The 25,920-nt window shown below is 36.4% G+C and overlaps 2 protein-coding genes across 3 annotated transcripts; both read right to left on the bottom strand.

Moving 5' to 3' along the window:
• Window positions 1-6,298: 6,298 nt before the first annotated feature.
• LOC147299270 (NADH--cytochrome b5 reductase 1-like) lies at window positions 6,299-14,786 on the bottom strand. Its single transcript, XM_086242801.1, has 9 exons — window positions 14,535-14,786; window positions 12,872-13,013; window positions 12,638-12,728; window positions 12,405-12,482; window positions 11,817-11,897; window positions 11,619-11,708; window positions 9,777-9,842; window positions 6,898-6,984; window positions 6,299-6,820 (listed from the first exon to the last, which is right to left on the bottom strand). Exons 1-9 carry the CDS (start codon window positions 14,641-14,643, stop codon window positions 6,728-6,730), a joined length of 837 nt encoding a protein of 278 aa, XP_086098927.1. The 5' UTR covers window positions 14,644-14,786; the 3' UTR covers window positions 6,299-6,727.
• A 3,764-nt stretch (window positions 14,787-18,550) lies between these two features.
• LOC147299269 (SMAD/FHA domain-containing protein) lies at window positions 18,551-25,623 on the bottom strand. 2 transcript variants are annotated; one of them, XR_015120060.1, is made up of 7 exons: window positions 25,273-25,623; window positions 23,408-23,472; window positions 23,240-23,300; window positions 21,317-21,463; window positions 19,059-19,201; window positions 18,705-18,780; window positions 18,551-18,671 (listed from the first exon to the last, which is right to left on the bottom strand). XR_015120060.1 is itself a non-coding variant. In XM_086230088.1 (5 exons), exons 1-5 carry the CDS (start codon window positions 25,553-25,555, stop codon window positions 19,077-19,079), a joined length of 681 nt encoding a protein of 226 aa, XP_086086214.1. In that variant the 5' UTR covers window positions 25,556-25,623; the 3' UTR covers window positions 18,726-19,076. The 2 variants fall into 2 exon arrangements, 1 of the variants encoding a protein (XP_086086214.1); XM_086230088.1 differs by lacking the exon at window positions 18,551-18,671 and having other exon boundaries at window positions 18,726-19,201.
• Between the last annotated feature and the right edge of the window lie 297 nt (window positions 25,624-25,920).

Raw genomic sequence — 25,920 nt, 5'->3', positions numbered from 1 at the left:
CCAAACACCTGAGCTGAAAATAGTTCAGTTACAATGGTGTCCGGCGCCAATAGGGGAGGGGAGCAGATTCGGAATGAGGAAGGTCTAGGGATCCATTTGTCTTGATACACGCGAACACAAAGCCCAGTACCCACCCTCCATCGTAGCCCCAGTTGAAGAAGCTCTCTGCCCCATAGGAGAGATCTCCAAATTAATATGTGAAGCATGACTGCCCAACTGGGCGTGGAGGAGGATTCCATTGGGGAAGTATTTGGCCTGGTAGATCCTAGCCACCAGTGAGTTGGGCGCAATGAGGAGGCGCCAGCATTGCTTGGCGACCAGGGCTTGATTGAAGTCACCAATATGTCTGAATCCTAGACCACCACCATGTTTTCCACGGCATACAGCATCCCAGTTGGCCCAGTGGATTCCCTTAGCATTTTTGGCCTTGGCCCACCAGTATTTGGCGAAGATGGAGTGGAGTTTTTGCCAAACACCTTTAGGCATCCGAAAACAGCTCATTGAATAGGTGGGCATCGCTTGGAGAACGGCTTTGATTAAAACATCTTTCCCAGCACGTGATAGCAGTTTTTCTTTCCACCCATTAACCCGCTTCGTGACTCTGTCTAGGATTTCATGAAATAGCTGTTTCTTTCCTCTACCTGCAGAGGTTGGCAGCCCCAAATATTTCTCATGGCATGCAACAATTTTAATTTGGAGGATATCACTCACCGTTGATTTCACTTCATCAATAACATTAGGACTGAAGCACACTGCTGACTTGGAAAAATTAATCATTTGCCCGGACGCCAATTCATAAGCCTGGAATATTTCTTTAAGAGTGAGACTAGCTTCTCTGTTGGCATTAAGGAAAAGAATACTGTCATCAGCGAAGAAGAGGTGGGATATCGAGGGGGCAGTGGGAGAAACTCGGACCCCCTCAATAGCCCCTCTATTTTCTGCCTCTCGCAGCAGACCCGAAAAACCTTCAGTCACCATTAGAAACAAATAAGAGGAAAGCGGGCAACCTTGTCTAAGGCCCCGTTGTGGTGTGATGAGACCGGTAGGCTGGCCATTCCAGAGCACAGAGAAGGAAGTAGTGGATACACAATTTAGCAGTCGAGCAACCCAGTCTACATGAAAGCCCAATTTAATCATAACTGCTTCAAGGAAACTCCATTCAACCCGATCATAGGCTTTGGCCATGTCAAGCTTAATAGCCATCCTTCCCTTAACTCCTTTTTTTGTATGTTGGAGTGAATGTGTAAGCTCAAAAGCAGCCATAACGTTGTCTAGAATCATCCTACCGGGCACAAAGGCACTTTGGGATTCAGATATCACATAGGGAAGCACATCTTTCATGCGGATTGCAAGAGCTTTGGCGACAATTTTATAGACAACAGTACACAAGCTGATCGGTCGAAATTCAGTCACTCTCTCGGGCCTTTTGGTTTTAGGAATGAGGGCAATCAATGTATGATTAAATTCTTGGACACTGGCCTCTCCATTGAGAATGCTTAAGCATTTGGCAGTCATTGCATCTCCCACTATATGCCAGCAGGATTGATAAAATAGTGCCGGCATTCCATCATGCCCAGGGGCCTTGGTAGGTCCAATAAGATTGAGAGCATGTTCCACATCCGCACGTGTGAATGGTCGGAGGAGGCGGCTGTTCATTTCCTCAGTAACTCGCTTCTCAATTAGTTCTACAACCCTCTCATGATGACCATTGCCTGTTGAAGAGAATAGGTCCTGGAAATAATTACAGAATAAGCCTCCAATTCGACAGCCCCGAGTTTCCCAATTACCATGATGATCGAATATCCCAGTGATTTTGTTTCTAATCTGTCTTGAGTTAGCACGCTCGTGAAAATAGCGGGTGTTTTTATCCCCATCCCGTAACCACTCAACCCGCGAGCGTTGGCGCCATAAGATTTCTTCTTTTTCCAATAGGGTGTCAATAGTGTGCTCCCATTGTTTTCGGCGCAGTACGTCACTAGTATCAGTTCTGCCCAGCAAGCTCGCCACCACTTTCTTCGCATTCGCCAGTTGCTTGCGGACATTGCCATAGACATTGTGGTTCCAACGTTTGAGTGCATGAGCACAGTGCTTTATGGAGTCAGCCAAGCCGTGTCTATGTATATTGTCAGCCCAAGTAGTGTCCACAACATCAAGCCATCTTGGGTCTTTGAGCCACATCTGTTCAAAATGGAAACGCCCCGGAGTGAATCGCTGTGCCTCTCGAGGGTCGGACGTTGTAGCTTCAGTGATAATGGGGAAATGATCCGACCCGGTAGCAACCAGATGGAGAGTAGTCACAAATGGGAACAATCCAAGCAGTTCTTTATTAACCAAACAGCGGTCAAGTCTCTCTTCCACAGTCACCGTCCCTCCTTGGAGGCGAGCCCAGGTGTAGGGGTAGCCCATGTAACGCACCTCACAAAGACCTGCATCATCTATGGCATCGCGGAAGGCCGCCATTTGGCAGCTTGGTCTGTCCCTCAATCCAATCTTCTCATTTGGTGATAATATCTCATTGAAATCACCAGATATGATCCATGGTCGAGTTACCCCGTGAGAAATTCTACGTAAGAGCTCCCAAGAATGCTTCCGTAGGTGTGTAATGGGGTTGCCATAAAACCCCGTTAGTTGGAATTGTTCCCCTGTAGGAGAAGTTGCCCACAAATCAATATGTCCTTTCGAGAAAGAACGCAATTTCGCCGTCCACCCCCCAGTCCAAAGAAAAAATAAGCCTCCACCTAACCCATCACGTTCCACCCAAAACGCTCCTGGCATCTTCAATTTATATTGTACTTTTTCCATATGTAACCGTGTCATTCGTGTTTCCATAAGAAACACGAAGTCGGGCTTCTGTTCCCTCAAAATATCCTTAAGGGCTCGGAACGTACCAGGTCGCCCTAATCCCTGGACGTTCCAGCTTAACAGCTTCATTGTTCGTGGTGGGCCGGGGCATCCGGTCCCACCACTTCTGCATTCTGAGCCTCAGAAGCCAGCTTCCCTTTTTTTGAAATCACACCCTTTACTTCATCTTCCTTAGTCATCTTTCTTTTTTCCCCCAGAGTGTTAACGTTCTCAAACTCATCCGTTTCCATTCCTGTTCCCTGTTGCCTCGCTAACTTTTTCCATTTTCCTCCTCCTCTCCCACCCTTTCCCTTACTAGCAGTGTCCAAAGAGCTTCTCTGCTTCTCAGCCGCTGCCTGGGCGCCACCTCCCTGACTTCTTACTGGAGAAAATCCTGAATCAGTGCCATGAATAATCTTTTTGAACATGTCGCCTAGGTTGTGGGCTTGTTTAGAGAGCCCCTCCAGTGGGTTCCCATCCATAGAGGGAGATGGGGCGCTAGAGGTACCGGTGGGAGCAATCAAGGCAGTTTTGAGTGTATTGAGTGCTTGAGTTACAGGCACTGCTTGCTCTCACAGAGGGATCTCCCCTGGGGTTGCCGTAGTTTCATTTCTTTTCTGCCTTAAGTCCTCCCCTGATATTTTCCCAGTGGCATCAAGCAAGGCTCTGCCCCCCTCCACCTTTCCCATGCGTTCCAGTCTTCCCTTCTCCTTCCTTCCCCATTCTGCAGTCCCAGTAAACTTCTTTGTCTGTTCAACCCTGATATCCGGTAGAGGGTGCATTGGTTCGGATCGCTTGGCCCCTGAAGGATGGGGCTTTTCAATTATCAGTCTATCTGGTGATCTAGTCTCCACGTTCTGTCGCTCCACTGCATGGTTCCCGACCCCGCCTCCCAGGTTTGTTTTCCCAGGAGTAGAGTTCAACATTCCATTGGGTTGCTTCCTAGCTTTTCCCAATTCTCTTTCCACTGCCTCCTCCACCCTCTCTTCCACTTCCTCTGCAACCGCTTCTGGAACTCCCACATCAAGTGGTGTAAATTTGCTAGGCTCTCCCTTAGCATAGAGCCAGTCACCCCATTGTTTGGCGGGGTTTTTCTTCTGGTCATCACTGGCATAAGAGCATAGTCGAGAGTTGTGTCCGAGGCGGCCACAATCATGGCAGAAAGCCGGTAGCCGTTCGTATCGAAATTCCGCTGTTCCCATCACGCCATCATCAAGGAGGAGTTTTTTGATGCGCGGTAGAGGTCTGGTGACATCAAGACGTACCCGAACACGGAGAAAGCGGCCAATTAGGTGTGCCTCAAAACCACCCGCTACTTCCAGGCATTGTCCAATGCCATCCCCGATGATCTTCCCAATCTCCTCCGTCATGTAATCAAAAGGGAGGTTATGGCATTGGATCCAGAGGTCCGCAAATTTCAGCTTCATTTGTGATGGGGCAACACTGCCATCTGGCTCCTCAAGGAGAACTAAAGCTCTATCAAAGGTCCATGGCGCCTGACGCAGGATTTGTGCTTTGTCCTCCACAAAAGTAAAAGTGAATAGGAATAGGTTGGGCCTGAGATCTTTAGTCGTCACCTGTCCCAGCGAGTCCCAAAGTTTGATCATGGTCAGCTTGAAAGCAGTGCGGTTGAAAGGTTTTGAAGTCAAGACTTGGGCGACTAAACTTCTCTTCAGAACTTCTTGATTGGTTTGTGATTGGGGTCTGGTAATGGTTATTGCCTCAACCTCATCCTCAGTGAGCAATAAGGACTTCGCAAGACTGGTCGTAATCTCCTCCATAGCACAAGGGAGATGCAGATGAGCCGCTGTTCCACCTGCGAGGCTTCATCGTCAGCACCGCCGCTGCAGGCGTTGGAAAACCCTAACCCTAGCAACGAGTACTCGAAGCGTAGGAGTCAAGGAAGGAATAGAACTCTTACTTGAGAGGGGAAGAGTTCCCTTAGGAGATGATAATGAAATTTCCCTTAAATTATTGGTGTTATATATGTTCTGTTATTAAGACCATAGGATCTATGATTATATGATTGCTGGTGTTTTAATAAACTAAGAAGATGTTATAATTTTACATGCAAAGTTTGAGATCCAAACTCAACAATTAAATGCATTGCAACAGGTTCAAGAACATTTTATGGAAATTGAAGCAGCTATTACCTATAGATAATTAGACTCTCTCTCTCTCTCTCTCTCTCTCTCTCTCTCTCTCTCTCTCTCTCCCCAATCAAATCAGTAACAGTAACATCTGCTTTATCAACAAGATGATGGGAACTCCGAACTCCCCAAGAAATATATGATGCATTTGAAATTGAGCCAATTTTGTACCGAAGTGAATGTATAAATGTTCATGACTTCATTCAATTATATATATATATATTTTGTAGTTCTTGGAGGAAGTAAAAATCAGGTTGACAAAAAGGGTTTTACGATTCTGTCCCATTATGAACAATTCAAAACTTATATACATAAATTAAATCTAACTTCTTAAAATTTATCGTTGGTACAATAATATATTTGTATAACAAACATATTTAACGGTGAAAAATCTATCTTAATAGTGAAAACATGATCCATCAACAGTTCAAAAAATATTTGCAGGCCATCTAATGATTATATTGTAGAATTTTCACCAACTTTTCTCCATTTTTTTTTATAGCTAAAGCTTATAGCAGAACTCCCAATTCCTGCTAGGAAAAAATGCTTTGTGATAACCATCAAAACTTTGGGCATGCTCGGTAACATGTATTTTCTTTGTTTTTGGTTTTTATTTTTATTCAGAGATCAAGAAGGGAAACAAAGAATCAAATGATAGTGAGTGGATGCGGATGCGTTGGCTGCCTTTGGAGGTTGGTTTCTCTAGTTTTCATGGTTCCTTTATCCATCAATGTCTTTTCCTTGAAAAAAAAAATAAAATAAAAAATCTGAAAGTGACAACGTTCACAAATACACTCGAATAATTTCTTTTTCAGTTTTTATAGTATTTCTCTGATATAGATTTTAATATCAGCTCTCTCGTTCTCCAAATTTCACACTTTGATTGCCTTTAGTTGAAGTATGTGACAAAAAAGAAAAAACATTTTGTCTAGAGAAAAACCAGAAAAGAAGAACATGTTATCATCTGGAAAAGCCATATTTGAGTTCGGCTGAAAAATTATGGTTCATTCTTAATCTACAAGTGTCACAACTTATAAGATCAGTAAATGTTCATTTGTTGTATCCCATCCATCCTATAGTTGAGGGGTCTATTAAACTAAAATTTTGGCGGAATATTAATTATCAAAAGGTTCAAGGACTAAAGTGTAACAATCACTTCCCCCTTTCGATCAACTCATGGAGTTGAATCAAGAGCAAGAAACTATTCATTTTTAGTTCCTCTCAATTCAATTTTAAGAATTCCATTCATAGAAAGGACCAAAGCCATTTGTATCGACATTAATGCTAAAACAATTTATGCTACAATTCTTGGTGACAAGGATTCAACCAATGTAAAAAATATGCGAGTTTGGGGGTAGTAATGCAATTTATAGCTTGAATATCCAACCTACAGTGGCTGCTTGCATTATTTCTATTCAATGAAAAACCACAAGAACAGTTCAGTTCCAAAAACAAAAAACAAACAAAAAAAATGAACTTTCAACTACCTTCTGGGTAGGGTCGATAAGAAATATGGGAACACGTTCGCTTAAAGTCTACCACAAAATTCTTTCCCTAAAAAATTAGAGAGCTTATGGCAGAATAAGAAGCTATTTTTTTGACCAAGTTAATGACTAATGACAATGCAGGAACCGCTTCAAGCTGCACTGCTATTTGAAGATGTCAAACAAACATCCCTTCCTGTGCTAGGGATAAGAAAAGGCATTGGAGAGGATGATCAAAGCTCCACCAAAGGCTTAAAACTGGAACTGCATTTCTTTACTGTATCCAAGACTCTCCAGGTTAGCAGCCATAGCCTTGTTCATGGGTGGTGGCCCACATCTTAAGATCTGAAAATATCAAGGTTTGGCATTATATAATTTGAAACTTGGGGCCGAGAGAGAGACCTCAAAACAATAAAAATTACCTGAATATCAGGTGCTGGTGCAGGGCAGTAAGTTTGAATAATTTCTTTCGATATGAAGCCAACACCACCTTCCCATCCTTCAGGGGGCTGAAGATGGTATTTAACATTAATTATTAGAAAATTAAAAAATTAAAAAGCAAAGAAAATTTCATGGAATGATGCAAGTCATTTTCTAGGGAGAAAAGACATGAAAAAGAAAATTAAAGTGTTCATGCATATAGCAAACCATAACCTTTCAATGTTGAACTATCAAGAAGCACTTGGTCTGTGAACCTGGAAACATTTGGACATAACTCAAAGCAAAAGAAATCCATTTTCTTATTTGAAAATATAACAATTTTTTTTTCTTGCATTTTAAAATATCAATTACATGTACCAGGTCAGTTTTAGGACTTCAAGGGATGATGTTTATCTGTGCAAAGAAAAACACACATACATACACAATTTAATCAATGTTGCACTTTGGAGGTTTAATTTTTCATATGAAGCCACAAAATGAATGTGATTTCATTTCAAATGCGTTGGGTGCAAATTTCTCTTTATATGTCTCAGGAATGGCCTAGCCAAATCTTGACCTAAATCCAAAACATCTGTAGCCTAGTTTTGACAAATTGGTTATATTCCTGATGTATAGACATACTTACCGTTATGGCACAGAGTTTCTTTACAATATACATCATGTTCAAGAAGAGAAAATCCTAAATGATACTTATACAGAATATAAAATCCTGAGCATCAAGTTTCCATCAATTTGTCAAATTGATGTGAGGGATCAAACTCTAAAGTGACTACCTATTGTGAGTGGGTTTGATCTTTGCACTAGATCAAACTCAAGTACAATCAAATACAGTAAATAAACACAGATCAGGTACTTGTAGCAAGGCCAGTGTTGTTTAAAACTAGAACAAGATGAGAGTAGATAAGCTGTAGATAATCTATTGATAAATTATATCTAAAACTATGACAAGATGAGGGTAGATAAGTGGGTCAGTACTATGTCTTGTTATTTATCCCACCCTCATGAGCCTTGATGCTAGTTTGACAATGTTTAGCTCCCAGAGGTTTGTTGTATAGGTGTGGTACAGTGCTTTTCTGTATACATATCACACTATGGTACTGTACTATGTCTTGTTATCAACAGATGTTGGAGATATTGGTATGAATTGACTGCAATAAAAAAATACGTTGGTTTTGCTCCACTCAAAAGTGTTGGGAAGTTGTGAGGCGGATTTGATGAACGTGTTTGGGGAGTTCCACAGAAGTGGGTTATCAATGAGATCACCAATGAGACTTATATCTGTCTCGTTCCAAAGACAGCTGATGTGGTGAGAGTGGGGGACTTTAGGCCTATCAGTTTGGTATCCAGTTTATATAAGATTATTTCCAAAGTGTTATCAGAGGGAGGGTGTGAGGGGATACAATTTCACACTCTGGGCTTTTGTTCAAGGAAGACAAATATTGGATGCTGTTTTAATTGCAAATGAAGTGGAGGAAGTGAGAAGAAAGAAGGCCTGGTGTCGAAGATTGATTTTGAAAAAGCTTACAATAATGTGGATTAAGATTTTCTTGATTTTGTTTTGAAAAGAGAGTTTTGGGGAGGCTTGGAGGAAGTGGATAAGAGATTGCTTGATATCAGTAAAATTTATTATAACTAATGGAAGGTGCCAAGACGAAAATTTGGAGCCATACAAGGGGGTTGACACAAGGGGATCCATTGTCATCTTTTTTATTTACACTGGTAGTAGATGGGTTAAGTAGGCTGGTGGACAGGAGGCAAGTCAAAGGCAGCTGTTGGAAGGTCTGAGAGTATGGAGAGATGGTGTGGAAATATCATGTTTACAGTTTGCAGATGATACCATCTTTTTCCTATAAGGGGATGACTGAAATTTTGTGTAACTTTTTACTGGTGGCTGAAGCATTTGGGGCGTTGTCAGGGCTAAAATTAATAGAGATAAGTGCTCTATGGCGCAGATCAATATTCAAGAAGGAAGAGTGGAGGAAGGTGTGGAGTGGGAAAATGGCCAATGAAATATTTGGGGTTGCTGCTTGGTGGGAATCCAAGACCTGTGAGCTTTTGGGATCCAGTAGTTGAGAAGAATTTCATTTTTTTTTTCTCCACATTGGTGTGTGATGTGCAAGAAAGGTGCCAAGAGTATGGATCATCTGTTTTTGCATTGCCCAATATGTTCAGAGAGGCCAATATGTGCTGGATGATTCCAGCTACATGTGCGTCATTCTTTTGCGAGAAGCATAAGTTTTTTGAAGGAAGAAAGAAAGGTTTGGTTCTGGGAAGATGTGCAGTGATGGTTAATATTTGGGTTGTTTGGCTAGAAGGGAATAGATGAATATTTGAGGATGTGAAGGGTGAGGAGGTAAATTATTTGTGGGAGAGGGTTCGTTTGTGGGCATCTCTTTGGGCATTAATGTCATTAGAGTTTAGGAAATAGGAAGATCTCATTTTCTGTTATTTTCTCAGATTGGAGTGCTACTGTTTATTAATGCATTCTGTAGATGTCTTGATATATTTTGTAGTTGATTTGGCGTAGGTTGATGATGGTTTTGGGTTCTTGCCTTTTCTTTTTTAGGACACCTTGTCCTCAGTAGTGTACAGTTTCTGGTTTATTAATAAAGTCTTGTTTCCTAAAAAAAAAAAAAAACCAAAAACAGTAGATGTCCAGAAAAAGTTCATAAATCCAAGAAATTGAACAGAAATTATTAGTTAGAGCCCTGGTTAAATAAAAAACCTAGTTCTCATGATAAAGGGAAAAAAGAAAAAAGGATCTGAGATGAATAATGTTGTGAAACACAGAGACAAAATGCAACTTATCAAATTGGAAGTTGACAAATGTAAGAGTGGCTTCAAACCAAATTGAAAATACCTGATTCAGAACATAATAAATGTTGAAACGAGTGGGAAAGTTACTGGCAAGATTATCCAGCTCTTCCTGCAAAGACAAAGTTAAACAATAGTCACAATCTCCAAGGTTTCATAGATTCTAGACCAGGCAATTACATCACTACCTGAATGACACTTACTAAAATCAAATAAATAAAATGTTGTGCACAAGAAAAATCGTGAAGAGAAAATTAAAGGACAACCAAGAGGAAAACAAAACAAACACATGCATTAGCTATAATTTATTATGCATTTGCTTTGCCTTACTGTAGTAATGAGAGAAGAAAAAAGAAAAAAGAATAGAAAGGACAGATCATTTAAGAATTCATGCAAGAAGCCAATCACATCAGTTACTTCTCAACAATATCACTGCCAATTTGTGCAATAGGAAGCGGGTGCTTACCATAAACATACAACAAAGATAACATAAAAGTCAAGCCTCCCAGCTTTAAATTGTGTTGAATTTGGATTACAATGCCGCAACCAAAATCCCTTACCACATGATTGATAAAAAGACATCCAGGTATCTAAATTGAAAACTAGTGGTAGCACTAAGAGAAAGGTGAAATAACTTTGTATGTGAATTTTGTTTCCAATAACTTTGTATATTCAAATCCTCAGTGTAACATTCTCTCAGTCCCCATTAGATAACTTGATACATCATGAAATATAGATATCTCTTTTTTTTCCTGCTTGAATGAAATAGCCGCAGAATCATTCATCTGCACTATCACCATCTCTTGTTACTACGTAATCAATAACTAAGTTTTTACCATGTTTAAATAACAAATGGTTCAAGATTTGCCACTGATAGTTTCAGATTTGTAAATCAAGAATGCACCAATGTAGTTCAATACCCAGCCAACTTATAAAATTTTAGTACATTCTCTGTAAAGCGCCAATAAATGATCAATATTCAGCACACCTATCAATGTTAGATCTATGAAGAGCTGAATCGAGTTATACTAGTAATGCTGACATGACAAGATGTGAATATCTCTATAAAGTTAATAAACGGGGGAACAATTGGTAAGTGGCCAAATTTGGTGCCATATATGTGAGGGAATGAAAAATTTTCAAAGATGCACAAACTTGCTAACACTAAAAGGGAGAAAGAAAAGGACCCCAGGTGATATGGAGAAGAAGTTGAAATTGTGGACTAATATATAAGAACAAAATGACATATAAAAGCTATTATTTCTAGATGTGCTAACACAAAATGAATCCATCTCTTGAGAGCATTGGTAAAAAGATCACCTTTGGAGATCTGTTTCAATAACTTGAATGAGCACCTAGAACCTCATTGCCAGAGTAACAATGTCTAAAAATCTTAATTTTTCTTTTTTACCAGTTACAAATTTGGTTTGATAATCACTTTGGGCTGGCATTCATGCGTTGCCAACACTCTGAAGTTCACTCATCCTCCCCTACCCCAGCTATCATGGATGAAATTAAGAAGTTAACCTTGGTGCAACATCTTCTTTTCAATGCCACCTTGAAGATTTAGAAAAGTCGAGAGCCAGGGAATGGTGTCTCCATAAGTGTTCTTTTTTAATTTTTTGCTCAGTAAGTGTCTCAAAAAGTCTTATCATACTCATTTGGCGTCTTGATGAGTCTGATGAGACCTTTTTTGCAGATACGAAAACTAAGTGATGCACAGATGAACCTATTTTAAAGTTAAAGTAGTTGTGAATTACACGTATTTCTGGGTCAAGTGGCAGAACTGGTGAATAGGCCTGAACATATGTATTGAACAAATAGAAAAAGGAGCAATATCACAGAGAGAGAGAGAGAGAGAGAGAGAGAGAGAGAGAGAGAGTTTTACTTTCAATAGAATGTCTTCATATGTGACATTGGCATATATAAGATGTACATTTGTTCTGTCACTAGGATTTTCCAATATGGCTCTAGCAACCTGTGAAACCAGAAAGAAAATAAAAGCAATATGACATCCAAAATGATAGAAATGGAACAAAAAGAAGAAAGGGCTTCTGTAAATCCCAGATGCCACTAAATTACATACCTGAAACATCGGAGTGATACCAGTGCCTCCGGCTAGCATCCCAAAAGCTCTAACTTGGTTAGGTTGATACTTGAATCGTCCCTGGAGGCATGATAATAAGTAAATTAACTACTAAAGAATAAAGAGTCAAGTTCCAATATGTATTTGTAGATCTGACTTCTGGGACAATTTTCTTCAATTAATTTGGATAGAGCATGGTTTGAGAGATCTTTCGAAAAGGAGCTACTGATGTGTAGAGAGGTTAGAAGCACCTAGCTTAAGTGTTGGCACTGATGTGTACAGAGGTGCTACTTTAGAGGGTGGATTATTCAAAATTCTGTAGGAGATAGATAAGACTCAGTTTTCCTAGGTTACAAATGCTTCCACCTAAAACTGCATTCTGATTATCCCCAGATGATATGGAAGGCTGGAAAAGCTGTTTGACTGAGTGGGTTTTAATGCTAAACGGAATGGATCTCTTTTTGTGTAAGCTTAATGGTTTGTGTAAGCTTAATGCTAAATGGAATGGATCTCTTTTTGTGTACTTCAACTGTGTACTTAATGGTTTTTTAGTTGATATGTAAGCTTGATCAAGGAGTATAATTTTACCTTAGGTCCTTTTACAGCCAGATAATCACCTTCACGCATCAAGTTAAAATGGTGAGACATCCTTCCTTGTGGATACATCTACTCATGCAAAGAAAACAAAATAAAATTATGAAACCAATATAAATTAGGCCAAGCATGATAAGTATTCATGATAAAAAGTAACACCAGTTGGGTATGTCTTATGGTACATAAACCTTGAATTAGTTAAATTAACAAAGGGAAAGAAAAAAAACCTTTATGACTAATTCAAAGTATCCAACATCTGAATCCAAAGTTGTTGGGGTATATGGTTTGACAACTTCTTCATTAAGACTATCTTTTCCTCTGTATGAAAAAAACAGTAAGTTAGAGAAACAATCATGATTGATCATAAGTCAAAAATACAGTATCAAACGTGTGGGAACTAAGCTTTATATGTCCCAAAAAAAGGGAATTTGTTTATATTACACATAACCAACCAATCAAACCTGCAACTAATATGCTGTCCAATAGGAAGTCCCAACACTGATGTTGGTGTTGGAAGAACAAATTTAAATTTAGCCACATTATGACTGAGCTGAGTGCGTTTAACAAGTTTGAATTCCTTGAATTTCTCAGGATCCAAGCAACCTAACAAGACACATGGTGTTAGGTATATTCTGCAAATGTATAGCCACAATAGCTATAATATGGAGTATATAAAGAAAACAAACAAAAACACATACACACATACACACACACTGACACACACGCACACAAACATTGAGGGATCGTGGGATCCCTTGCTGTTCTATTTCAAGGTTTTTCCAAGCTTTTGATTCTGGTCCTGACAGAAAAAGCATTGTGAGATCCCTTTGTGCTCTTTTCAAGGTTTTCCCAAGCTTTTGATTCTGGTCCCGACAGAGTTTATTACTTTATTACTCTAGGGTGTTGAATCTAAGTTTAGGGTTTAGGGTTTATCTCTTGGGACTTGAGAGTGGGCGCATTTTGACTATTTTTACCACACCATTCAAATGGTGCACAATCCAGCAGTTCGGAATCCCATTTAAGTGGACTATATATATAGTATAAAAATGTTGTGATGCAGCATGTTGTTCTATAATGCACTGCACAAATGGTATTAATATGAAAAGATTTGACTTTGCTCAAATTAGATTCAATGTAATTTCTATAATAATTTATAAGGTAAAAGGACACAATAATTATTAACTAGCAAAGGCACTCTGCTTTATATGATTAATGATGTATTTCTTTAGCAAAGAATAAACCTAATCATACTTCTACCAGCAGCCACTTACCCCTCTAGTTTCTAATTTAATAATTTTTTTATCCCGTTTCCAACACCATAACAATGCAAAAGCCTACTCCTATGAACCAAAAATTCAACCAAAATGGTAAACTAAAACCCCCCACATATATCTAAGTTTCTTGCAAATGAAACCCTAGTGGCACTCCAAACAATTCTCAAAGAATAGGCCCCTCTATCAGCCTAAAGGAAAAGGGCTACCTCATCATTTCTTAAATAATATGCTTTTTTTTTTTTTTTTTTTTTTTCTCTCTGTGGGGATTGGGACATATATTTTCTACTTAAAACATCATTATACTATGTCATGCTGACAATTATAGTTGGAATTTCAACTCACTTCGCCTTACAGCGACAGAAAGTTTAATTCTGCATGAAGGAATTAGGATTATATTTTCTTCTTAATTAAAGTAGACCCATCTGTTTTTACTCTCCTTATAGTAGGAATGTTATAGCCTTAGCGCTGAATATTAAAAATGGCCAAATGGGTTCATATAGTTGATCCCAACTAGTAGGAATTAATGGTTAGTAGAGCATATAACAAACCCAGAGCCTAGACCCAAATCATATTTGACTATAGCAATCAACTTGATATTTGAACCCTGTTATTATCCCTTGGAGCACAATAAAAATATCAATCTGCTTCAAACTCATAGGCTCAACAACCCAACAGCTAGATTTGAAGTCCATGCTTTCAATGTACCACAAAATGCATTAGATCCTAAGATTCTATATGTAAACTAAAAACTAAGCATTTAAATTAAAACAAACAAAAAACCATGAGCCATGAATACTAAAATAAATGAAGAACGTTGAATAGTAAAAGAAAGGGAGGATGATTGAAAAACCTTTCGGTTTCTTGGTGACGTAGAAATAGTAGGCGGTACCAACACCAATGGCCACCGCAGCAATAGCAATGCTGAGCATCTCTGCTCTGTGGCTCTGTAATACATCCATTGTTTCAAAGCAAAACACAGAGACAAGTAGACGACGGAGAGAGTATTCAGACCAAGTGGTTTGCACTCTCACTCTCAAAGAATTTGGTTGCAATTTTCGTATACAAGCAATCAGAAAGTCGTCGGTTTGAATATGATAATATAGCTCACGCGTTGAATTGTAGGCTAAGCCCAGCTCTTCCCAAAAGGCCCGGTAACCACTGCACATTTACCGCCCATACACTATAAGGGGGTTTGTGCATTTACCACCCAAACAAAATTATTTTACTAATTTTTATACAAACTTTATTCCGTGTTGCAATGTATCACACATACCGTTAGATTCCATCTATTTTTTTGTTAAATGCTGACGTGGTGTGTACCACATGTCACCTCTTTCAGATTTTTTATATTTTTATATTTTTACAAACTTTATAAATTAATTAAAAATAGTTCCGGACTCAGAAAAATACACATAAAATTCTTACGGACTCGTCTTGACTAGTACTAATTTACTATAAGGTAAAATTACCAATTTGCCATCCGAGTATTTCTAGAAAATTTGGGATATACAAATTTATTTTCAAAAATTTAAAAGGTCAATTAATTTTAATTACTAAATTTCAATAACTTTTTAGTTTAAGTATCAAAATTAAATAGTATTTTAGATTATGTACTAGTTGAAAAGTCAAACAAAATAATAAAGTAAAGTGTATTAGAATTTACAAATATTACATTACATGCCATTACAATAAAAAAATAAAAATAATATTACATCACAAATATTACATTAATTTATACTATATTGTATTAAAAAAAAAATCAATCAAGTCACAACTTAACTGTGACTGTCTTGGTAAATTGAAAGAAACAACTCACACCACTATACTATGTATTATTTTGAGTAAAAGTATTGTTTTGATCTCTATTTATACTATATTGTTGTATAATTTCTTTAAAAAAAAAATTCAATCAAGTCACAACTTAACTGTGACTGTCTCACAACTTAGATGTAACTATCGTTCAGTCACAACTAATTTGAAGTTGTGAGTGTTGTACAGTCACAACTAAATGTGAAGTTGAGACTACATTAGCAAATTTTCAAGATAATATAAAAGCCTTAAGGGCAATTCTGTCAAAACCTTATAAATTTTAACTAACACCCATCATATGTGAGCCAAAGAATAAAAATGTCAAATGGAAAAGCTCAAATCAAAGGGGTCAACATGTTTGTGACCTAATCTAAAAAACTACATTTAAATTTGGTAGTTTAATTGAAATATTATATGATCTTTATGCTATACCAAAAAATTATTAAGATTTGGTATTTAATCCTAATTTTCTAAAAATTAAAATATTCTATACTTTTTGAAAATTCATAGAATAATCTCTCGAACTCCAAAAAATACAACGTATGCACCATTGGTCTTCTAAAAACTAACATTACATTTCTCTTGAACACTTGTCATATGAGTTTGGGAGATTATCCTCTGAATTTTTAAAAAGTATAGAGTATTTTAATTTTCTAGAAATAAATTGTACTTCCCAAATTTTATCAGATGGCAAATTGGTAATTTTATCCTATAGTAAATTATTACTAGTCAAGACGAGTTTATAGGAATTTTCCGTTTTTTTTTTCTAAGTCCGAAACTATTTTTTATTAATTTTCAAAGTTTGTAAAAATATAAAAATTTGAAAAATAAAAGAAAAGAGGTGACACATTGCGCACATTCAACATGCCACGTCAATGTTTAACAAAAAAATAGATGAAATTAACAGTATGTGGTACATTATTACATGGAACAAAGTCTGTATGGCGTGCAATTAGTAAAAAATTTTTGTTTGGGTGGTAAATGCACATACCCCCTATAATCTGGGTGGTAAATGTGCAATTTTTTTTTTTCCAATTCAAAATTTGGTTTGGTTTTGATAAGTACCGGAATAAATCGAATTTCACAAATTATTTAAATAAGTACATATATAAGTCCTTCAAATATATATATTAAAATTATATACATATAATACTATCGTAATTATATATATAGCAACCATATTTTCAAAATAAAAACACAGTGATGCATATTTTCTCTTTGAAATTGAAGCACAGTTACAAAACCTTATGTTCTAAAACGTTACCCACGCAAATTCCATTTTGAAAACCCATATCTTTTTTTTTTTTGTGTGGCTTTTTTAGCCAAATACGACATGGACTATAAGGAGTGTGCTTCCATACCACTCAAAAACTTTTTTTCTTGCTAATTTACCACCCGAAGTATCAATATGTGCCAATGCGGCACTTGCTATCTATTTATGTCAATTTTTCTGTTAACTTGAAGGGTAATATTGTCAATTCATTTTATAAAATATCTAGAAAAAAAACTAAAATTTAAATACACTTAAAAAAAAAAAAAAACAAACCTAGCTAACCCACCGATGGGGCGACGCCAACGATGGTGGTTGAGGTGGGTCTAGACTTAGAGGGGGTGAGGAACATAATTAATATTGTGTTTTTCTTGATTATATTTAAGGCCAAACTAGGAAGTTTAAGAAAAAAGTTGATGATTTAACAGTAAAATTGACTGTAGGTGCCACATTGGCACTATTGATACTGCAAGTGGTAAATTGGCAAGAAAAAAAGTTTGAGTGGTACGAGACCACAACCCCTATATTCCAGGTGTTATTTGGGTAAAAAAACCTTTTTTTTTATGTACATTTTTCAAGTTTGAAGAGAAATTATGTGTTAGAAGAATGAAAGTGTGTTGAATAAAAATGTAATAAATATATAATTATATGGCTTATTCACACAATCGCCCCTGTAAGATACACTTTTTTTCACTTTGCCCCCTGAAACTTAAATCCTCTCAGTTTGCCACTGAACTTCAAACAATTGTTGTAAAAGATCATATGCCGTCAACTCTGTCAATTTTTCCGTTAAAAAAACTGATGTGGCACCTATATGGCATGTGTGGGACCCTTTTCTAGTTATGTAACATCCATGTAGACACTAAAAATTATAAAAAATTGACATGGATCTTATTATTTTTTAGTTTAAAAATTATTATTATTTTTTTGTCCACATGGATCTTACATAACTAAAAAACGGTCTCACTCATGTCATATAGGTGCCTCGTTAGCTATTTTAATGAAAAAATTGACAAAGTTGATGACATAGAGTCTTTTGCAACAACTGTGTGAAGTTCAGGTGACAATTTGAGAAGATTTAAGTTTCAGGGAGCAAAACAAGAAAAAATGTATCTTATAGTGGGCAATGGTGTGAATAAGCCTAATTATATTATCCAACATGATTTCACTCATTCTCATTTATGGAATAGAGTTTTATTATTTAAGGTACGGGCTCCCATTCAAGATGTAATAATGTATTTCTTAATTACAATTCTTTGGTACATGGGAAGACTCTTTGATTCCGATTATGACAAATTGAAATCTTTTGATGAGATGTGTGAGTGTTTAGATTTGTGATTCCCAATGAGTGAATAACTCATTGAAAAATTGGGATTCATGTACAGTGTTTAGATGAACTTGGTCATTTGGGATGCGGTTGTATCTAAACTCGTTCTAGATTGCCTATGTACCCATTGTAGGATTAAATCACACGTAATTCCAAATTTTTGAGAATTAAATTTGATTTTGGTACCCCACTACCGATTCAAACCAATCTAATCTATTGGAACTCCTAAATTTAATACAATGAGTTAATGAGTTATTAATTTCAATTGGGATTGTATATCATCCCTCACGGTTAGGGTCAAAAAAATTTCCTCATTTGAGCAACTTTGTCTATAAGAGATCAAATAGCTTAACATTAACATGATACTCTTCCAATTAAGCAACCAAAACATTGAAAATAAAAAACTAAGACATTAACTTAAAGATTAGTTTAACATTTATGTTAGATTTTAACTCAATAATTAGTTTAACATTGAGATATTTATTTACTACGAAATTAACCATTCTCCTTTCTTTTCTTTTCTTGTTTTCTTTATAAAAAAAAAAAAAAACTATATATATTCCATGGTGATGGAAGTCCATATCATTTCTTCGAAAAGAGGCACCTGTTTGCATTCAGCATTGGAAATCACTGAATTACTAAATTTATTCTTTATTATCCACATCAACTGCAGGTTGGCAGTTGACACTTTTGGGAACATATATACTGTTGGATTGCAGAGCTTCACATAGTAAACCGACTTCAAATAAGTTGGCCAACTTGATGTTTTGAGTAGCATTTTCTTCTTTCATATCATACAATCACAAGTTTAAAACCAGAAGTCCATAGAACTCTGCAATGTGGATGTTAATAAGATAAACCTTTTTTCAGATTATTTGATGAAGAACTATTTCCAAACTGAGAGTGGAAGTATTTTAAAATTCCAGTCAGAAATTTGCATTAATTTGTTCACTTACTATAAATATTTTACATAGATATCCAGTATTTCAACCTGTTTTAGCATTTTCAATTGGGATATCAGTCTCTACGTTATCTTCAGAAGGATCTGGACTGCTTGCAGCTTCTACATTCTCTAATTTTGAGACGCGGAAGACAGCCAAGTGTTCATCTCCTGCAACAAATCAAGTGATTTCACTTAAGCAGTTGAAGATGAAACTTCAAACTCGCATAACATGAAACACTGAACAGTTCTGTTTTGCCAAAACACTCCATGCATTCAAGACATTCACAATAAAATCCATAGAAAATAGTAGTCTACCATTTAAAAAACACCATTCAAACAATGGGATTTGTTATTGAAATCAAAATTTTCAATTCACAACAATAGAAGAATCCTTATTTGACACTAACAAATGAGGCATCCTAAGGCACACAATTACCCTCATTCCTTTGTGTTATGGCATTTTCTTGGTTTTGCACATTAGATGTTTTTATTTTAACGAAAAGTGCACCGACACTGTTTCCCAACCGCTACAGAGTTAAAACTCTCATGGCACCCTATATTTGGCCACCCATGGAGAAAGGAAAGGAAAAGAAAAGAAAATAATAAAAATTCATTTACTTTTTTCCATTGTTCGGTTCTTAATATAAATGGAAAAGAACAGAAAACAAGAGACAATAACTCTAGATTTTCTTCTCAAACTTTCTCTATAAAAGAAAAGAGTGAGATTTGGAAAGAAAATTGGCTCACAGAAACTATAACTTCTCTATGTTTAAAGCCAAATAAAAAAAATTAATTAATAGAATTTTCTTTTGATTTCTCTAAATTAAACCAAAACATAAGAGTCAGAACCAAAAAGAGAGTTATAAAAGTAAATCAAAACTTGCTACACATCCATAAGATCAAGTCTTCATGTCATAAAACATACTCATTTACTTTATCAAAAGCTAAGAAGCACCAATGTGGATATGGCATCGATACGTGGCAAATCTCCAAAAATCATTGCACGGATACGGTTGAGACACGTCAATTAAAATATTATATATATATTTATACGTTAAAAAATAATTCCTTTCTGTTCTAACTTCTCTTTCTTATCATCTCTTCTCTTTTATTTCAATCAAAACACAGTAGAAACCCTAACCCCTTTCACCTTTGGTTTTGTCAAACTGAGGGAGCAACTAGAGATCTAATCTAAATTTTTATTTTTCAAATTTGACCCACAATATTTTTAAATTTTCGATCAGATCAACCCCCATTTTTAAAAAAATAATTGCAAAATTACCCTAGCCATATCTTGACCGTATCCTTCAAGTACCCCTCACGTATTCAAGCCGTATCGAAAAGTCAACAGATATGGCCAAATCTGTATCCGATACGTATGCAGCCGTATCAGTGCAGTTGGAGTATCCGTGCTTCCCATATCAAAAGCTTATTTTTTTTCTTAAAGGTTCAAACTTTGGCCAGATTCTAGAGTAAAAGGCAAAGGGAATTCTTTTCAGGCATTAACTTTTGTCAGATATCAAGTTTTTCTTGATCACATGAAACTGATAGAAGTCAGACAAAGGATCTTGAGTATCTCTCCCAAAAAGTGATCTGGTATAAACCATTAGTTAACAGTATTGATCTTAAACCCAAACAATTTGCTTCAAACAAAGGTTGAAAGAACTGGATAGGATGGAGATCTACAAAATGACATCACACAGTTCCAAAAGAAATGGAAAGACATCAGACAGTCTTTTCATTAATCACAACTGCACTCTTTTATTTATCCCTGTTATTCTTCACCCAGTTACTAGATTCCTTATTTCTCTCTACTCATATCAATCCATGGAAATCAGAAAAAAAAAAACAAGGAAAAAAAACTTTCAAGAGTACTTCTCTAATCCATCTAAATGGAGTCCACTTATGCACATGTATAATTCGTTATTCTCTGCATTATATGAGAGTTTTAAGGTTTATTGATAACATCTGTCATTGACAGGAAAAGCCAAACCCATTGTGCCATGACTTGTGTGGACCTCTTGCCAGGCTCCACCTAAGAATTAATTTAACTTCAAAAGACACTATAGTCCACAATTTAACTACTGAATTTCTACATCCACTTGGAAGATATGTATCCATAAATCTTCTCTGTGCCTAATAAGAATTCTTAGAAAGCAAAGTGTAGCTTATGAATGTAAAAAGATAAAATATGTTGTATATGTTGTAGAAAGATAAAGTTGTATATGTTTACGAAAAAGAAAAGGAGAATTAAAAAGCAGGGTTAAGTTGGAGACAATGTACCGAATATAACACAAGATCCAGGTGATACAGTGGCAGCAACTCCTGGTCTCAGCCGTATTTCATCAATGAATGTCCCATTTGTGCTGTCCAAATCTGTTACCAGGAGATTTCCTTCTTTCTTTTGGATGCGGGCATGCACACCAGATACTATTAATTGAGAGAGAAATGCAAACACAAATCAATGAATTACTTGATTTTCAGCTTCAAAAGAAGTGATTCTTGACTCCAATGTTTAATACTGAAGATCTGCTATGCAGAATATTAACCCAGTGATTTCATGAATATAACTTATTCTTTGCGTAACTGTATATAAAAAGATGCACTTGCAATATTATGAGTTGGAGGAAATTACAGATTTAGTCCAGTTATTTTATACCTAGTTCAATTTTGGTCCACAATTTTTTTCAAGTTCTGTTTTGGTCCATTAATTGTTTCACTTGTTCAATAAAGGTCCAGATTTGTTTTCTCAAATTTGGCCTGCTTTTTACCCTATCAAATCTCACCCAAATTCAGCAAATATATACTTGTTTTAAAGCTATGCATTTCTTCTTTACAACCATATAAAGATCATTCAAATTGGAGTTCTAAAACTCAAGATAATTGACCCTAAAGTAGGGTACCCAAAACTGCCAATTTTTCAAATTTCACCAAATCTCAATTCTCTTAGATTATAATACTCCAAATTTGTTTTTATGACTAAGAAATGATGAAATATAACTTATACTTCAATTATAATTGAAGAAAACACAACCCAAAAGATTTAAAGTCACAAATCTGGACCTTTATTGAACAAATGAAACAATTAGTGGACCAAAACAGAACTTAAAAAAGATCGTGGACCAAAATTGAACTAGGTATAAAATAAGTGGACCAAATCTGTAATTTCCTCTTATGAGTTGGCACAAAAGATGCAAATTGGCTTCATTTAGCTACAAAGTTTGTTTACATATCAGCAAAAAAGAAAAATATTGAAGCATCTAACGCAAAAGCTTAACGTGCTATACAGAGAGATCTAATAGGTATATATAGCTTTATTAGCCATCCTATTACCAAGGAATCATTGCCTCACTAACAAGGCATGGAATCAATATCTTGCAAATTAAGTTTCTACACAGTCCACTTTGAAGCATCTTGCTTATACTAGAACATCTAGGCTCATATAGTATAATGTTGTTGTAAGAGGTATCAAAAAAGCCTCCAGATATGTCTGAGAGAGAACTTGATCAAAATTCAGGGTAGGTAGTATGTGTGTAATTGGGTGACGCCGCCAATGGTGGCATGGATATGACAAACAAGTTCCCAGCCATGGTGAATTGGTACCTGATACTTAAATGAAGGGGATGAAGTCACCCAATACATGTTGTCTTTGTAAGTCACATACTCCCATGAGCATGGTAAGAGGAAATGACAAGAAATGGTGCACATAAAATCATGGTCTAACGTCAATCTGGGTTTATCAACGTAGATTAGTGTTGGTGTTCACAATGTGATACCAATGTAAATGGTCTAACTGAATTTTACCACCTGGTATGAGCAAGTTGCTAGTTAATGAAGAACTTAGACCATAATAAAGTGCACCTTTGTAGTGACAATATTTTCTGTTTAATCAGTTACAAATTTATAATTGTTCATGTGGACTGAAGATCAGGAGAAGCTTAAACCCAAAAATAACTACTACACTCTCTTTCAAAAATTAAACTATATTTTTAGGAGGTGTGGTGGTAGTTATCTGCCCTTCTTGAGAGTATAAAATAAGTGGTTCCCATCAGACAAAATACACTTAATCAATGACATGTACATACTTCTTATACTCTTTCAGTTTGCAAGTGATATTTTTATTTTGCATGTGTATTTCACCTTGAAGAGTATGTTCAAATGTTCCATAAAGTAAATGGGGAAAACTGAAATATGTTTCTCTAATACCTGTTGCAACTGGAATCACCATATCAGCTTTCTCAGGAAGTCTCCCAACAGTCACCTCATTCTAGATTCAAAACAATCCAGTCAATTTGGTGAATACTTGAATTTTAGAATCAATACAATCAGACCTTTAAAGCTAATATATATTTAAATAAGAAAATAAAACCTCACAGAATTAATTTCAAATGCACTTGGCATTGGAACCTTGAAACCTATATGCCTTGTATCTCCATCACCTGTTAGGTACAGCAAATATATATTGAAAATTAGTCATTCCTTAACCAAAAAGGAAAAATTAAGCAGAAACAGTGTTAATAGAGGATGCAATGCAGCAGTGGGAGAAGCTTGCAGTCGGAAAAAAAAAAAATACCTATTACATTATAATTTAAAAAAACTGTAGTTTCCAGTTGTGACTATTGAATGAATTATATATGTACCAAATTGAGCCCTGTAGTCTTGAAATTAAGAAGATTGAAAATCGTAATTCTGTTTACTATATGGTTACGCCAACACACCATGACCAACCTTCCTCTTGGCTCCTATAAAAGGAACCTGACACCTCATTCTAAAGGTTCAAAAACCATTCTTAGTTAAAACTTAGCTACCTTAGTTCTCTCGAGTCTCACACTCTTTCAGTTACTCACTTGAGCATCAAAAGTTCCTTGATTGACACCACACCAATGTCCCCATAACTTCCATGAGTTCTTTTTGGTCTTACAAATGCACTAAAGTCATTAGTTATTCCTTCACCAAAAAGGAAAATTAAGTAAAAACAGTGTTGATAGAGGATGTAATGCAGCAGTAGGGAAAAAAAATAAAGAAAAAGGCCTATTAGATTATAATATTCACAACTACAGTTTTGCAATTGTGACTATTAAATGAAGTATATACCAAATTGAGCCCTGAAGCCTTGGAATTAAGAAGATCAGAAATTCTAATGTTGTTAGCTAAATGGAACCTTTTGTGTGGTAAACATAATATGTAAGAAAAAGAAAGATCTTGCCACTAGAACCTAAAAAATAAAACATATACAGGCAGTCAAAGAATGATAGAATAGAGAATTTGGGCTTTATGATGTAGTGGTGAAGGCGGTGTAGTTTCTGCTATAAGCTCAGAGTGCACTACATGTACCAGAATTGGACAATATTTCAGTTACACCTTTTACACCATGATAAGCTGATACATGGCTAGGGCACTCAGTAGAGCTGAGTTAAGGTAAACATTCTGGTTATTGCTTCGTGCTATGCTAAGACTTAGCCACATTAGGTCTCTCGATTCCTACACTCTTTCTTTTGGCTTTTGGCTACTGACTTGATTGTCAAAAGCTCGTTGATTTACACCACACCAATGTCCCATAACTTACTTCCAGGGGTTATTACTTGTCTTACAAATGCACTAAAGCCATTGTCAGTGGTGCATATGAAACAAAAATAGCAAGCTCGTTTCGTGAGAGAAAGAAATGTTTAGTTCAACTTTGAACATCAAAGCAAGCAACTTCAAAATATAGTAATAGAAAGCCGAACAGTTAACCGCATATGAAAATGCTCTTGGACCTTTAGCTCATGTGCGGTAGAGGGCTTGGGTGTGTGTAGGTCTTAGAGCCAAATTTTATAGCCTTGGGGTGTCTGTGTTGATCTTCTTGTCAGTTTTAAATATCTAAGCATGTGATCAGAAGGAAGTCACCACTTTTCTGATTCATTTGGCTGGTTTACTTAAATTGCTTAAGTAACCTTCAGTTTACATGCATTGCAACTAAAGGTCAGCTAAGTTCAAGATAGAAGAAAGATAGATGCTATTCATGAACCAGAGTTTTTTTCTTCTTCACTAACAAGCTACAGTTAAATTATGATGACCAAAGAATACCCAGATAAAAAAGTTAAAAGTTCCTACTGAGAGTTTAAGGTACACGCTTGCTTCTAATTTCTATTCTGCTTTACCAAATCAATTTTTCCAAAATACCCGCATTCAATAAAAGTTGTATGTTTCCAAATCCTATAATTTATATACAATGGGAGTTAAAGACAGAACTCACATACCCACAGGTTCCAGAAGCCATTTTTCTGAAACATCAGTTGGAGGACTTTCAGTTTCAGCCTTGTAAGCATATATAACGCCAAGGGTTCTCAGCTGTTTTGTTCTGATCCTGAGACCTTGGAGCTGTGTTAGAATGTTCTTGGAGCACTGAAAAGGGAGTGAACTAGAAGCAAGAAAAGAGACTTTGGAGTGAAAGAAGGGATGAGGTGACGGAGAAGCAGTGAAGAAACTTGAAGGCTTTGGAAGCTTGGCATGGGAAAGAGACTGAGCAGTTGTTACTTCCATTTGTGCAGAAACCTTGTCTGTCTCACTCTCACCGTGGCACTGCTGCCGCTCTCAACAAGTTTGCTTCTTACCCACATGGGTGGATGGAGTATGTATGTGTGTGGCAACCGTTTAATGCTTTGACAAGGATTTGGATAAGGGAACTTCACCCATTCTAATTATCTAACCCTCATTTTTCAAAACTACATAATTACGACCCTGTTGCCACCTTTTGGATCAAAATACTTTTTAAGTCGACAAAATTATTGATAAATATCGACCAAAAATTTAAATTTAACAAAAATATATTAAAAAAAAAAAGGGAGAAGATGAACATGATGAATATGATATACAAAAAACCCGAATACCCAATTATATATCAAGCA

Source organism: Dryas octopetala, chromosome 1 (assembly GCF_963921425.1).
Source record: "Dryas octopetala chromosome 1, drDryOcto1.1, whole genome shotgun sequence".
NCBI classification, from domain to species: Eukaryota; Viridiplantae; Streptophyta; class Magnoliopsida; order Rosales; family Rosaceae; genus Dryas; species Dryas octopetala.
The sequence above is the reverse complement of the archived record's forward strand: the minus strand, read 5'-3'. Positions and strand labels throughout refer to the sequence as shown.

Bases quoted from the DNA above. Each gene is read 5' to 3' on its own strand.
- LOC147299269 (XM_086230088.1), bottom strand. From the start codon at position 25,555: ATGGAAGTAACAACTGCTCAGTCTCTTTCCCATGCCAAGCTTCCAAAG. The intron at 21,464-23,239 runs GTATTAGAGAAA...CTCAATTAATAG, and splicing joins GGTGATTCCAGTTGCAACAG to TATCTGGTGTGCATGCCCGC. The intron at 19,202-21,316 runs GTACATTGTCTC...GATTTGTTGCAG, and splicing joins TGGATCTTGTGTTATATTCG to GAGATGAACACTTGGCTGTC.
- LOC147299270 (XM_086242801.1), bottom strand. From the start codon at position 14,643: ATGGATGTATTACAGAGCCACAGAGCAGAGATGCTCAGCATTGCTATT. The intron at 11,709-11,816 runs GTATGTAATTTA...CTGGTTTCACAG, and splicing joins GTATCACTCCGATGTTTCAG to GTTGCTAGAGCCATATTGGA. The intron at 6,821-6,897 runs GTAATTTTTATT...TGATATTTTCAG, and splicing joins CACCAGCACCTGATATTCAG to ATCTTAAGATGTGGGCCACC.